Source organism: Ahaetulla prasina, chromosome 5 (genome assembly GCF_028640845.1).
Source record: "Ahaetulla prasina isolate Xishuangbanna chromosome 5, ASM2864084v1, whole genome shotgun sequence".
Lineage (NCBI taxonomy): Eukaryota > Metazoa > Chordata > Lepidosauria > Squamata > Colubridae > Ahaetulla > Ahaetulla prasina.
The window spans coordinates 82,587,347-82,601,599 of NC_080543.1; the positions used below are offsets into that span (position 1 = coordinate 82,587,347).

General features: G+C 39.7%; 2 protein-coding genes across 21 annotated transcripts in view; one reads left to right on the forward strand and one right to left on the reverse strand.

Annotated features, from left to right (window-relative positions):
- Window positions 1-14,253, reverse strand: part of RAI2 (retinoic acid induced 2) — a 234,139-nt gene that overhangs the window by 138,619 nt on the left and 81,267 nt on the right. The window lies entirely within an intron of this gene.
- SCML2 (Scm polycomb group protein like 2) overlaps window positions 1-14,253 on the forward strand; it is a 97,790-nt gene that overhangs the window by 71,219 nt on the left and 12,318 nt on the right. For all 4 annotated transcript variants that reach the window (XM_058186573.1, XM_058186575.1, XM_058186572.1 and 1 more), the window contains 4 exons: window positions 107-230; window positions 1,450-1,653; window positions 3,259-3,441; window positions 9,962-10,075. In XM_058186573.1, coding sequence (XP_058042556.1) covers window positions 107-230; window positions 1,450-1,653; window positions 3,259-3,441; window positions 9,962-10,075 — 625 coding nt within the window. The remainder of the gene's footprint in view (window positions 1-106; window positions 231-1,449; window positions 1,654-3,258; window positions 3,442-9,961; window positions 10,076-14,253) is intronic.

The following is a 14,253-nucleotide window of genomic DNA, read 5'->3' on the forward strand; positions in this document are numbered from 1 at the left end:
ATTCAATAATACACTATCAGAATTTTGTGTCAACTGATATTGACCTAAATATTTGACTATTTGCAAAAATATGTTTAATATAATAAAATATATTATTTTTCAACAGAAAAAAAACATAGCAATGCAACACCTCACCTTTTCTCCTATTTCTGCAAAAGTTGACAATAGCAGCCTCCCAATATACAGAGAGGCACCTGCTATCACTGGTATATCAGCTGTTATTTCCACAGGTAAATTTACCTATTTAAAAAAAATCTCATGGGGTCAAATTCTGATGATTCTCGATTTACTCTAAGGTACTACAGTGTTTTAGAGGCACAAAAACAAGTCTGAAAGTAGCTGTGAGGCTTTGCACTGGATACGCATTCCCATTTTACATCAATTTGAAAAATATAGAATATGTATTATCAATTTTTAAAGCAATACTTTATGCAAGCACCGGTATAATTAAACATTATACTGTATATGGTGTTAAACGGAACTCAGGTTGTGCATCTTTGGAAATCTGCTAGTTTCTTCTGTGGCATTATTTTCTGTTTCACTAAGGATCAGCAGATAGTACCTTAGATGAATAATGTTATTTTCCCCCTAAACTTTCTTTAGTGTACCTGTGTATTTTCTGTATGTCTGATCTCCTGATAATAATTTATTTTTTCACAGTTATTTTCTTGTTCTATAAATTTCTGTGCAACTACTAAGTGACTTTTCCACATTTTTCTTTTACTCTCTTACATATTTAAATGTTCCTTCCAGCTTCTATAATCTTGCTTTCAAAGTTCCCTTTTCTTTTTTATTCCCATTGATTGTGTTTCCTGGCTATGTGTACCTTTATTATCCTTGTCCCTATATCATTTTTTCTAAACATTTTTATCTTTCTATTTTAGTCTACCCAGAGCAGAAAGAAATAATTTCTTTACTATTGCTAATCATTGTTTGGCATCTTTGGTTCTTTTTTAGTCCAACTGTTTAGTTGTTTTGCTTTAAATTGTAGACAATTTATTTCAAGAGTCTATGCTGTGAATGCATTCAATGTAATTTTAACAAAATATTTGCATACTCCCTGTAAGGTTTTGGAAGTCAAATCTCTGGTGAGGGATGACGGGAGCAGATGTTTGATAAAGGAGAACAAAATGAAGACTGATAGTTTAGATTGAAGGGATTCTATTTTCTCTTTAATTCTGGAAAATGTAGCAAATTGGAAGTGCAATAAATGTGAACATGTACTCAAGATGGACATTATGGTTTATCTGAATGTACCCTGTAAGTGAAATTTTGAGATTCCAGTTCCTTTTGGTGTTAAAAAGCAAAGCAAGAATTTCTCGGGTAAGAAAAATGGTAAAGATGAATTTTATTTGTTCATTTGTCAGAACCTAAATTTTATGTCACTGGGATGCCTTTAAGAAGGTAGATGAAGATGAATTCTACATTGTGTTTTGTTCTATTTTTCAGTTTGTGTCTATGTTAACAAGCATGGAAATTCCGGGCCTCATCTTGATAAAAAGAAAATTCAGCAGCTTCCTGATCACTTTGGACCAGGTCCTGTGAATGTAGTACTTCAGCAGGCTGTCCAAGCTTGTGTAGATTGTGCCTATCAATCAAAAATTGTCTTTGGATTCCTCAGGGCTGGGCATCATGCTGGAGAGATTATTACTGGTATATTATTTTATCTGATTTATATTTAGACTTCAACTTTGTGCATAGATTGCATTTGTGAACAACAAATCAGCAACTCTGGCTTATCTTCTGCTAAGAATGTCTATGGAATGTCTCACTCATCCAGGTCATGGCTGTCCCAAAGGTGCTTTTTTAAAGGCAACTTTCTTCGTTTTTCCTTGAAGATGTTTTGCTTCTCATCCAGGGAGCTTCTTAGGTGAGAACTGAAGAAGCTTCTTGGATGAGAACTGAAAGGAAAAACAAAGAAAGTCTAGTTGCCTTCTGAAAAAGCTCCTTTGGGATTCTGCTAAGAATGAATATTTTCATTTCAGTGATCCCTTTAGGTTTGTGAGTCTTGGTTATTTCGCTAATTGGACCAATTTAATATTATATGAAGCTTTTTATTTCCAGTTGGCTTTATCCTTTTGTACAAAGAGGTGAAAAAAACCTCATTTGTAATGTTGACATGCAGAATAAGCCAGACTTCTGACTTGTTGTTAACTGTATATACAATAAAATTAGTCAGTGATTCTTGTAAACTAACCACAATAAATCAGTATTTTAAAAAAACAGCAGACAGCAGAATCAATATTTTGAAAGCCAATAAAAACTCTATATGCTTGGTAATAACAAAACCTCTAACTTTCTTTATTCTTAAATAGGTTATATTTAAATTGACTTACATTTGTCATATCTCCCAAAATAATAACCAGAAAAAATATTTTCTGTTATAATTTAAAAGCAAAAGCACCTTTATTCCTTTTGCTTTATATGAAAATATTTGATCCAAAACTGTGAATGTGTTTTGTTTCCTACAGTGAGTTTATATCTTAGCTGAATGCTGTTTTGGAAAAGTCAGATTTCTACATAAGTATAATTGCTGTCTGCTATATGGTGTCAATATTTCTCTAGTTTTAAATTAGAATTGCTCCTTGTCACTTTGTTTCTAGCAAAAGCAGTCTTCAGGATACGCATTTGGATGCCTGTTTATAATTCTGGGATTTAAAAAAAGGCTGCTTTACTTTATTACATTATATTAATGCCGGATGAGACAGTTTTCTGTGATTAATTAAGCTCTCACATCTTATATCTAGCGTTACTAAATTGAATCTTCTAAAAGACAGATTTATTCCAAATTAATGTTTAATATTATGACTGTGGAAAAAGAGTTCTCAGTCTTGGTCATTGTGCTTTTCCAGGCTGGGAACCAATTGCCCATCCATCCCCAAATACGAAACAAATAGTTTCAGATTTGCAGTACTGGCCCTAGGGCAGTAGAAATGAGTTGGTGCTCCTAATCATTCCCAATAGCCCAAAGGAATGTATATTTTCAGAGAGATAGGGAGGAGCCCTATAAACTCTTTGCATTCTTTGAAAATTAATAGTTTTTGAAACTGTGCTTTTCAAACTAGGCAAAACAAATGCACATTGATTAGCATAGAGTTACTGCAAATGGTCCAAAACCTCTTGTAGAGAAAAAGTACAAACTGCCGCCACCTTTTTATTCCTAGGATTCATTAAAAGGGAGATAGTTTCTGTTAAGCACTGATGATATTTCATTGTATGTAATAATATTGGTATTTTAAAAAATCTTTTTACTGACAGCCACTTTTGATGAGGAGAGACATGCCATCAATCTTCCTTCAGTGAATAGTGCATCTTTTGTTCTGCGCTTCTTGGAGAAACTCTGCCACAGCCTACAGTGTGATAATCTTTTCAGTAGCCAGCCTTTTAGTCCTTACATGGGAAATGCACATAGTCCCATTGAACATGATAGAAACAAGTCAGGTAATGTTCTGATTATTTTAGTTCCTTTCCTTGTCTTATCTCTCATGTATTTTAGCACTGATGGTTTATATTTAGAAATAAAACAAGCAAGAAACAAAACAGTAGAATAATCATTTTGAATTATATTGCACAGTGATTTAGTAAGAATTTTAAAAAGTAGGTAGTTTTTCTTTTTTCCACACATGTGTAATTACAAGTTCTAAAGTTTCAAACTATATTTTGACTTACAGGGCATGCTTACATAATTTTTTGGCAACAATTCAGAAGCTTTTTTTCAGGGATTTCTATTTCCCAGTGTATTCTGCAGACATGGTATTTAGTAGTCTGATGCCAAATACCAAACAGGATTGACCCTACTTAGCTTCTGAGCCCAAAAAGGTCAGCCATTGTTGCCATTAATTGTAGAATTAAAAGTAAGGTATACTGAAAACCACTGTATTAGAACTAAAAATGAGTTTTACATACAGAAATACTTTTTCTACATTGAGCCCAGATTGCTGGATAGCATTAATATGGATATGCAACTGCTATGATAAGAAAATAATATGATAAATTCTTTAGTTTACAATTGCCTGTTGAAATCTGTAAATCTGAAATAAGTACCGCCTTTTTCAGTGTATAAGATGCACCGGAGTATAAGACGCACCTTAATTTTGGGAGAGGAAAACAAGAAAAAAAGAATTCTGCCTAGCAGAGTCTTTTTTTGGAACACACCGGTCTACCTTATTTAAAAATAGAGGCACCAGTCTACTCATTGCCTTTTTTTGGGAGCGCATCGGTCTACCTTCTTTGAAAATAGAGGCACCGGTCTACTCATTGCCTTTTTTTGGACTGCACCGGTCTACCTTCTTTAAAAATAGAGGCACCGGTCTACTCATTGCCTTTTTTTGGGAGCGCACTGGTCTACCTTCTTTGAAAATAGAGGCACCGGTCTACTCACTGCCTTTTTTTGGGAGCGCACCGGTCTACCTTTGTTGAAAATAGAGGCACCGGTCTGATCAGTGCTGATCAGCGGCAGATGCAAGACCTCATGGAAACGGTCTTGCATTTGCCACGGTGCTTCAAAGGGCTACCTACAGAGCTGATCAGCTGTAGCCCTTTGAAGCGCCGCGGCAGATGCAAGACCATTTTCATGAGGACGCGTGGCTGTGCAACGCACAGAGGATGACAACCTCTGAAGGTGGGGAGCAGCAGGTGGGTGGGGCTACATTTGGTGTATAAGACGCACCCAGATTTTCATCCTCTTTTTGGAGGTAAAAAGGTGCGTCTTATACACCGAAAAATACGATATCTATAGATCTTTATGTGTTTAAGTGCTCAGCTTACATAGTCCTGATTTCACATTGTTTAATGGCTTATAGTCAGTTGCGTCAAGGTGTAATGCTGGTTTCTACCTTTACTGTATGTGCTATAATGACCAAACAGCCACTAGCATTATGGCCATCAACCAAGGATTTAGTCTATTTCAATGAAGATAATCAAAATTTGGACAGTTAAAGACTTACCACCTGCTTTGTAGCAAAATCTAACAGCTTGGAAGCTGACTTGTCTTGTCCAATGGAAAGAGGCTTATTTTGTTTCTTTTCAAAATTAATGGTGAATTTAAAAAACAAACTTCCATTATCTAACATGAAGTGAAAAAAACCCTAAAGGTGGTTTTAACATTAAATAACATTTGCAAAGAATTTAGTGGTAGAAATTAGTGCATCTATTTCCAACTTATGCTTTAGAAATTTTGATTATTAGAGTCCATAATCTTTTTATTCTTCACCAAAATGGAACAAAACATATAGGAAAGATAAACTACTGTGATGGGATGATATACTGCACAGAAATCAGTGCAGAGGGTTTTTTTGTTTTTTGAGCATAACACATGCTTCTTCACAGCTTTTCCACCACATTCCCAGCAATCCTTTGCCAGTTCAAGTTGCCTGAGTGCCAACCTTGTGTGAAAATAGGAGAAATTCAGAAAGAAATCTGTTCACAGTAATGGGTCACTGAGCATATCACAGTCCTTTGCATAAAGAAAAAGACTGTTATGTCCCTATTATTCATCAGCCACCCAAGTCATAATGATTAGGATGACGATTGCAAGGATCATTCATTGAGGACCGGACAGTTACTGTTTACTAAAATATGAGCACGTGCCCAAAATGATTATTTTGTACTTGAATTATATATGGGATTCCAAAACTCAGATCTCATAGACACTTGATTGTATAAACTGTATAACATAAATAACATATTTACTTCTAAATACATTCTTACTTGTTTCATGCCTGACTTTTAAACATTCCTAAGCACAGAAATATTCTCTGAAAAAATACCATTAATATTGTGATTGCCCTATGGGGCCTGACTTTTGGGATCCCCGTATATTAGAATTCTGATTTAGAAGCTGGATGAATTAGTTATGTCCTGTTTCAGGTGAATTAAAAACCACCTAATGTACTGCATTCGGATCAGGATTCATACTCAGCTGGACTACAGCCTTAAGTATCTTGTTAAATGCTTGGCTCTCAGATAAACTACAGTTATGTGAACTTTAAATATATTAGGATTTCTATTAGAATTGAAAGGAAACAAGATTAATATATGCTAGGTGTAATTAAACCTATCTTAATTCCACATACGCTATACAAAAAGCAGAAAGACATTCTTTCAAAGCAATATTTGGGATCTTCACATTTTGGCCAATGAAATACTATCTTGTATATGTTTGAGATTGATTGAATCCTGTCATGAACCGGAGGCTTTATTATAACTGTATTTTGCCTTTAAATTATGGAGAGGAATTTTCATTACAATCATCAAATAGCCTTACAGTATTTTTATATGTACTTTATTTTACCTAGATTTTCTATAAAAAAAGAAATTTGAAAGTGCATATGTTTTTTCTCAGAAATAATTTCATTAAAAACGTAGTCACAATTTGGCAACTACTGTTATTTATTTATTTAAAAGATTTATATGGCCATCCATCTTGCCCAATTCTGGGCAACTTACAACACTAAAACTAGTAACTATAAAACAACCATAAAACAATAAAACAGTAAAACGATCAAACAAAAACCTTGTGCCTTAATCATCCCCTTAGGATGCCCACAGCAAGCTACAATTAACCACATTCCATTCTTTCCATCCCATCCCATCCCATCCCATTGTCTCAGTAAAAGGTCAGGCCTTCTTGATGGCCTTCTGAAAAGCTACAAGGGTCGGGGCTTGCCAAATCGCTGGAGGGGAGGGTGTTCTATAAGGTAGGGAAAGCCACAGAAAAGGCATATTTCCATGAGATGACAGAATTTCAAGAATAGGGTCTGGAGTGTGCTTATACTATCTGATCTAATGGGACAGGCAGTCACATACACAACCAGGTCCAATGCCATGTGGAGCTTTAAAGGTGATTACCAGCACCTTGAATTACATGTAGAAGGCAACTGGAAGCCAGTAAAGCTTACCCAATGGAAAGGTAACATGGATGAACCTATGAATATCCAATACTATATATGCTGCTGCTTCCTGGATCAATTGTAACTTCAGAGTGATCTTAAAGAGCAGACACATGTAAAGTACATTGCAGTAATCCAAACAGGAAGTGACTAAGGAATGAATCACTATATAGAAGACCTCTCAATCCAGGAAAGGGTACAATTGGTATACGACATTGATCAGTCCAAAGCTGTCATCTGCAAGAGCCATGAATCCAGGAAGATCACCAAATTGTGTACCAGCTTAATTGTGGGAATGCAAGCCTGTCCAGTCAAAGATGACATGTCATCAGATCTGGTGGCCAAAAACCCAAAGCGACCCCATCTTGCCAGGATTGAGTTGTTCATCCCTATCCAGACAGTTACAACCTCCAGGCACTTGGGCAGCACTGCAACAGCACCATCTGTTGGCCAGGAGTAGAAATGTAAAGCGTACTGATAATACCATAACCCTTGCTGTTGGATGAACTTACCCAGTGGTTTTGTATACATGTTAAAGAGGATAGGGGAGAAACCAAAACCTTGAGGCACACACACACACACACACACACACACACACACACACACTTCAGTGGCTCAGAGTTTAGCTCTCCTTCCCAGCAACACTGACTGGAACTCACCACAGAGAAAGGAGGAGAATCACCACAAAATGGTACCTCCTACTCTTGGATCCAATGCAGAAGGATGCCATGGTCGATGGTATCAAAATCTGCTGAGAGATCCAGGAGAACAGGTCAACTGCACTACCCCAATTCCAAGCTCTCCAAAGGTAATCAGCAAGCCTAACAATGCTGTCTCAGTGTTGTATCTGGTTTTAACCCAGACTAAAAGAGAGTCCAGATTGTTTTGTTCAGTGGTCTCTGAAGGTGAGTCCCAATCACCCTTTCAACAACTTTTTATAGAAGTAATAAGTTGAAGGCTTAACATTGCTGGATCAAAGGATGGCCTCTTGAGAAGAAGGCACATCACTGCCTCCTTCAGTGCAGATAGAAACACCCTTCCTAGCATTAGCTACTTTGAGCCAGCCACATGTTACCTCCTGGGATGCCTTAACTAATCAGGAGAGACATGGGTCCAGATGGCCAAGCTTACAACTATGAGGACCCTGTCCACTTCCTCAGGATCAACCAGATCAAACTCCTCCCAGATAACAGGGATCAGACATGTCTCTTACTGAATGTTAATGTTATGATGTATTGTGTACATTGTATAACAATAATTTAGAGCTATACTTTCCTACTTATATTTTTCACCACTACTTTTTTTCTATAACCGTAATAGAATGGACAAAACTGTTCTCCTTCAATGGAAGGGATGCAAAAGCATGTTCACTCTGAGGACTGCAAGGATTCAAGCTATTAGGTCATGTCAAGACAGAAATATAGTGTGTTCCTACTTATTTTATAATAATTGAAAATGGCAATTGAATGGTATCACGTTGTTGTGTCTGCACCCCCTGAGCCGGGGCCCCTGCCAGAAAGTTACTCGGAAAGTGAGGGGGAAGGGCCATCGGGACTTACCTCTGGAGCACCGGCTTCCCTGGCTCAGCTCCAGGAGCCACAGCCAGGCCAGGTGGAGGAGATAATGAGGCCTCCATCCCCTGACTCTTTCCCCCCCCAGGCCATGCCTCCAGACCCGGCTGATGGCAATCAGGCCTGGCTGGACCCAAGGTTCCATAGGCAGGAGAGGCAGGAACAACAGAAGCAGGGGTGGGGCAGGCCTAGGAAGTGCTGAGTCACGGAGCCACACCCCACAGAGTATAAAAGCAGCAAGGGCTGCTATACCACTTCGCGGTGAGCAAATCAACTGCTTAGAGGGAGAGAACTTGAGCTGAAGTACTGTTTGTTCCTGGTTTTCTGGTTGACTCATCGGCATCAAGAGAGATAACAGAGAGACTTGGCAGACGCTCGCTAGTTTGCTGCCAGAGCTTATAGTTGCCGTGGACTGATTTGCTGGCTAATTAAGTCATCATTTGTGTCTCCCGGACTGAGGAGGGGGACAGAACACACATAGAGAGTTAGGGAGTTTACAAAAAACTTTCACGGATTTTACATTGTCCTGTAATTATATGCTTTGCTATTTAATATACAAATAATGGGCTTGGCAAAATTGTAGCTTGCAAAAGTTGGGGAATAAAGAAATAGAGAAAAAGTTAATATGCCCAGAATTATTTATTTATTTCCCCATTCTTGAAAGTTGACATATATTTAACATCATCATGTTCATGAAAAAGGAGCAAGGTGGTTAAGTATGGATGTTTTAATTCTTGCCTATTTTGTCATTGACCAGAGACCAAATCTTGTATATTAAATATACAAAATAGGCAATAATAAAAGCATCCTTATTTAACTACCTTTCCCACCCCCCTTTACAGACTAAGATGAAAACAATTTCAGTTCATTAATTTGTTGTGTGCTTCTGATTCAATTCTCATTTATGGAAAAAAATGCCCACTTTTTGTATAAGTGGTATATTTATTTCTCATCTCAGGGTATCTATGATTTATCACTTTTTGTATAATAAGATTAATGACTGTAACTATGAGCTATGATATATGACCTATCATTTTGTTGTTTGTATGTACACTGAGAGCTTATGCACTGGAGACAAATTTCTTGTGCGTCCAATCACACTTGGCCAATAAAGAATTTTGATTTCTAATTTTCTAATTTCATAATTAAATTACTCATTGGGAATGCTTTAAAGTAAATATTATAGAAAAATACATGGACAGAAGGAATTGTATCACAATTAAATATGCATTTTCCATGGAAAGTTTTATGAGGCAGGTACTGTTAACTAAGGTGGTCCTTCACCCATCCATCTTGTATTCCAAATCTGTCTCTAGAGAAGCTTTCCCGAACCTGTTGTGACTGCTACACTGGCAAATATTGTTGTGTCTAGTGATTCTAAACTATTTCTAAATTTGCTACCATAGAAATTTGAAATCTTTGTAAAGTGGAGCTTTAAGTGTATGTACATTTGAATTATTGCATGCATTTGTAACTCCTTAATCCCTTTTGATTATATAGCAAAAGAACAAATATCAGACAGTAGAAGTGCAAAGCGGTATTCTCAGGATTCAACCCCCTATCCTGTCCCCATGTCTTCTAAGCTTCTAAGAATTGAAGCTCACCCATCTGAAGGTAATTGAATTTTAATTATCTTCACTTACAGTAAGGATAAAAAACCTTTTTTCATTCTAGGGCCTGGATGTTCTGCATCTTCTTGCTAAGAGTCATTGCTATGCTGTCAATGGGTGTTGTGTCTTGCCCGCTCTCACCGCAGCCGGGGTCTGCTTATCTGCTTCCGAACGCTGAAGAATGTCCTCCCAGCCCCAGCCCTGGCTCCATGCCCAGACAGGCTGAGGAGGGGGCATCTCCCAGCCCCAGCCCTGGCTCCATGCCCAAGCAGGCTGCAGAGGAGGGAGCACCCCCCGGCCCCAGCCCTGGCTCCATGCCCAGGCAAACGGAGCAGCTAGACCCCTCCCCCTCCTCCACAGCATGTGAGCCTGAGGAAAATTTATTTCCAACAGCTGCTGATTGGAGTGACCCTCGCATCAGAAGACTGGATAGGCGGAGGCAACAGAAGGAAGGGAGGGGCAGGCCTTAATGAGTGCTGAGTCATGGAGCCACACCCCATGGCCTATATAAAGGATCTGCTTTCTGGCAGTCTCTGAGTCAGGCAAAGTCAAACTTATCTTGCTAAAGTCACTTTCTGGTCTCCTGCCTGCTCTGAGGACTTTGCTAGGACTTTGGGCAGAGCTGCAGAGGCAAGCCTGATTCGGATTTCCCTGACCCGGCTGTCAGCGGAGGAGTGGGACACGACAATGGGCATAGTGGAATTGAAATGTTTGGATCAGTTTCTGCAGTGGCAGGGGCTGAAAGTTGTCCATCAAGTCTTGCAGATATTTAGGTTAAATGTTTTGTCCCATAATGCCTTTCCACTTATTTGGTTTTCTTTTAAAGAGATGCTAAAATTTTGCAAGACTTAACGTATCCAAAGAACCTAAATATGATCCTGCCACAAATGTTATAATGTACAACATAAATAAAGAGTCAATCACACTTAACTACAGTTCTGGGCATCCCGTCCAGAATCACACACTCAAAATTTTAAAAGCGGTCAAGGCTTCTATACACTCAGAAGAATTTAGTCTCATAGAATTTACTCTTATTTTTTTCATGGAAATTTCAGATCTGTCAGTCAGATTAGAATTAAATATTTCTAAATTCAGGAATGCATAAATATCAAAATGAATTCAATCCTTCCAGACAAAAACAACAAGGGATGAGAGAAGGAAGCTCTTTTGAGGTATCAAATTGGAAATTGATGATCTGAAGATTACTGAGAGATTTAATCCAGACAGTATGTGAAAGGAAATTAGCAGCCTTCCCTTATTAGGAGGAAGGGTATGTCTCAACAAGCCATAATAATTGGTATGTGCTTGTTTCAGGCTGTGCAAATTCCCTCCCTTTAGACCAGTGGTAGTCAACCTGGTCCCTACCGCCCACTAGTGGGTGTTCCAGCTTTCATGGTGGGCGGTAAGGGTTTTGTGTGATACTGAAGCACTTTCCTTTTTTAAAATTTAATTGACTTTTTAAAAAATGTTCATAGCATTATTTAAAAACATTTTCATTAAGTTTTCATAAAATTCCCTGTGACAATTTAAATTTCTGAAAATATACTATTTGTATCGCCCGTGCATAAGTTTAGTTCACGTTATGTAAGTGAAACTAAATGCCGCTATAGTGCGATCGCAAATAAAAGAGCCTTCTCCCAGAATAGCTTGCGCATCTCCCCCCACACCACCCAGCTGTAACAGACAAGCAGAGCTGGTAGCTGGTGCCCACCCACCCCCAAACCCAATCCACGATGCGCAAGAGGCATGCACAGACGACGATATACTTTATAAATCATCATTACTGTAGAACCGATGGGCGGTTAGAAAATTTTACTACTAACAGAGATACAAAAGTGGGCGGTAGGTATAAAAAGGTTGACTACCCCTGCTGTAGACCATAACATGTGTCTGAATAATGGAAATGGATAAGTCAGAATAAAGCATCTCATGGAAGCATAGAGAGAAACATTATGCTTTAATGAATATCAGAAAGATACCTGAGATCTAAAGCACACTTTCCAAATCGTTTTTGAAGTTGGCAAACTATTTGTCTTTCCATATGTAGAGAGCTACCACAGACTCCCAATTTACAATCATTTTAAACAGTTCAGAAGATAATCTTCACCTGCTCCAGTGTTCTTCCAATTTTCAATTTTTTATTTAATTTGTACATTTCTGAAGAAGTAACTGGCATCAATTTAGATAACAAATTACTATTTTAGGAGTTAACACATGTCATGGTTGACTCGCTACTCAGTCCTGCTCACAACCAGACAACAGTAATAGGAAGGGAAAGGGAAAGCATTGGAATGTAAGGGAGGCTTAGGAGGGAAATTTGGAATGTGCTAACTGGAAGACTGAGACAGTCCCAAGATCACTAGTTGGGAATGTCCAAGGCAAACAGGCTGTTCCCAAAACAAAGCAAATGTGAATGAATGGTGGATAAAGGACAATGGGAAATCCAGTGGGAAAAGGGAAATGTTTCCTATGCTATTTGTGTGCGAAATCATTAGATCTGGCTTTTCTACTTCTGTACCCATATGGAATCTTCAGTAAAGTTATATTCTTGGTAAAAAATATCCCAGGAGTTTTTTTTGCTGTCTAACCCTGTGGGACAGTTGACATTAAGCCAGTTCTCATAGAAATAGCCTACCTGGATCCCACCACGAGGTTAACCCCAAAATGTCAGCTATGGGCAAAAACTTGAAAGAGAAGAAGCCGGACAAGGTCTTGGCTTGGGAAGACCGGCACCACCTCAGGCTGGAGCAGGAGCACAACCAGCCAGCATGTGCCCGAAACCAAAGAGAAGTCCAAGCAACTGCAGCTGCCATTAAGGAACAAGTGAGGAATATTCCATACCAGGGGATGAAGACAACAAACGTGAGCAAAGACTGGACAATAAATGTGGGTAAGGCAGTGGAGGCCGAAGAGACTCTTCTCCTTTTGGAATCAACATGGTCCGAGGTGGCAAGTGGATAATGAAGCGACTAGCCAAATAGAATGACCCCACTGAGTAGAAGCTCCTGACTACTGGCCACAGCCCATCCATGGAACAGCTGAGGGAGATGTTCGGAGGGAGAGAGCTATAGCAATGCCATGAACCAGGATCACTGCCAGTGGGCCAGGACTTGTGAAAACCTAGGCAGTCTACTGGCTACTCCTCCTATTCTTTAGCTGGTGGCACCGGCAGTTGTGGCTGTGGCTAGAGCCCCGGCACAGGTGGTGGCAGCAGTGAGGCTTGCCACTCCTGTTGCAGCCAGCAGTGCCAATGGCTCTGACTGTGGTCAGGGCCCCAGCAAAAGCAGTCATGACTAAAATCCCAGAACTGGTGGCAACAGATGGTATTCTGGTCCAGGGACTCGTCCTGGTACAAGATGATTGCCAGGCACTCCCCATGGTGACTCATTTCGATGGGTGCCCAAACTGCCTAGCCCATTTCCTGGCTTAATGTTGTGGCGCGATATACCCAGACAATATGGCCCAGATCCATGTCATTGCAGTCAATCTGGAAGAGAGTGCTTCAGAGTGGTTGGTGGTGCTGCATGATGAAAATGCCCCAGAGCTGGATGACCTCAATGCCTTCATGCAAGCTCTGCAAGAGCAGTTCAAAGACTCCATGGAAGCCTGGCATGGAAGCCCACATCCATGCCCTGAAGCAGGGGACACGACTGGTAATGGAGTACATTCAAGATTTACACTGCCTGGCCAGCCACTTAGGAGACTGGCCTGAACGCTTACTGGTCTACCATTTCTGACAGAGACTGAACAAACAACAGTACCAGAATTCCCTACTCTGGGGAGGTGCTGTGCAACCTGCGGATGTGATACCGTGTGGCCACCAAGGTAGAGATCAACCTGATGGAGTTCCATGAGCATACTGGGCTGGAGAGTCAGTCCCACCACCCTGTGGAGAAGTGAGGGGAAAAAGGGGTGTGCCTCCAGTCAGAAGAGAGAGACTCTGCCAGAACCTTGATGGCTGCTTTTGCTGTGGAAAGGAGGGGCAACAAACAAATATCTCACTGATGACCGCTCCACTGCCTCCGAACCAACCAAAGAAAAAATTTCACTGAAACCAAGGGAAAAGGGCAACAAGTCATAGAGTTCTTCCCTCTGTCCAGTGAGGAGGCGGGAACTCAGACTCCTGCCAAGATGGGGCCAGTCTTCTATGAGATCGACAGTGAGGGAGAAGGTGACCCGATG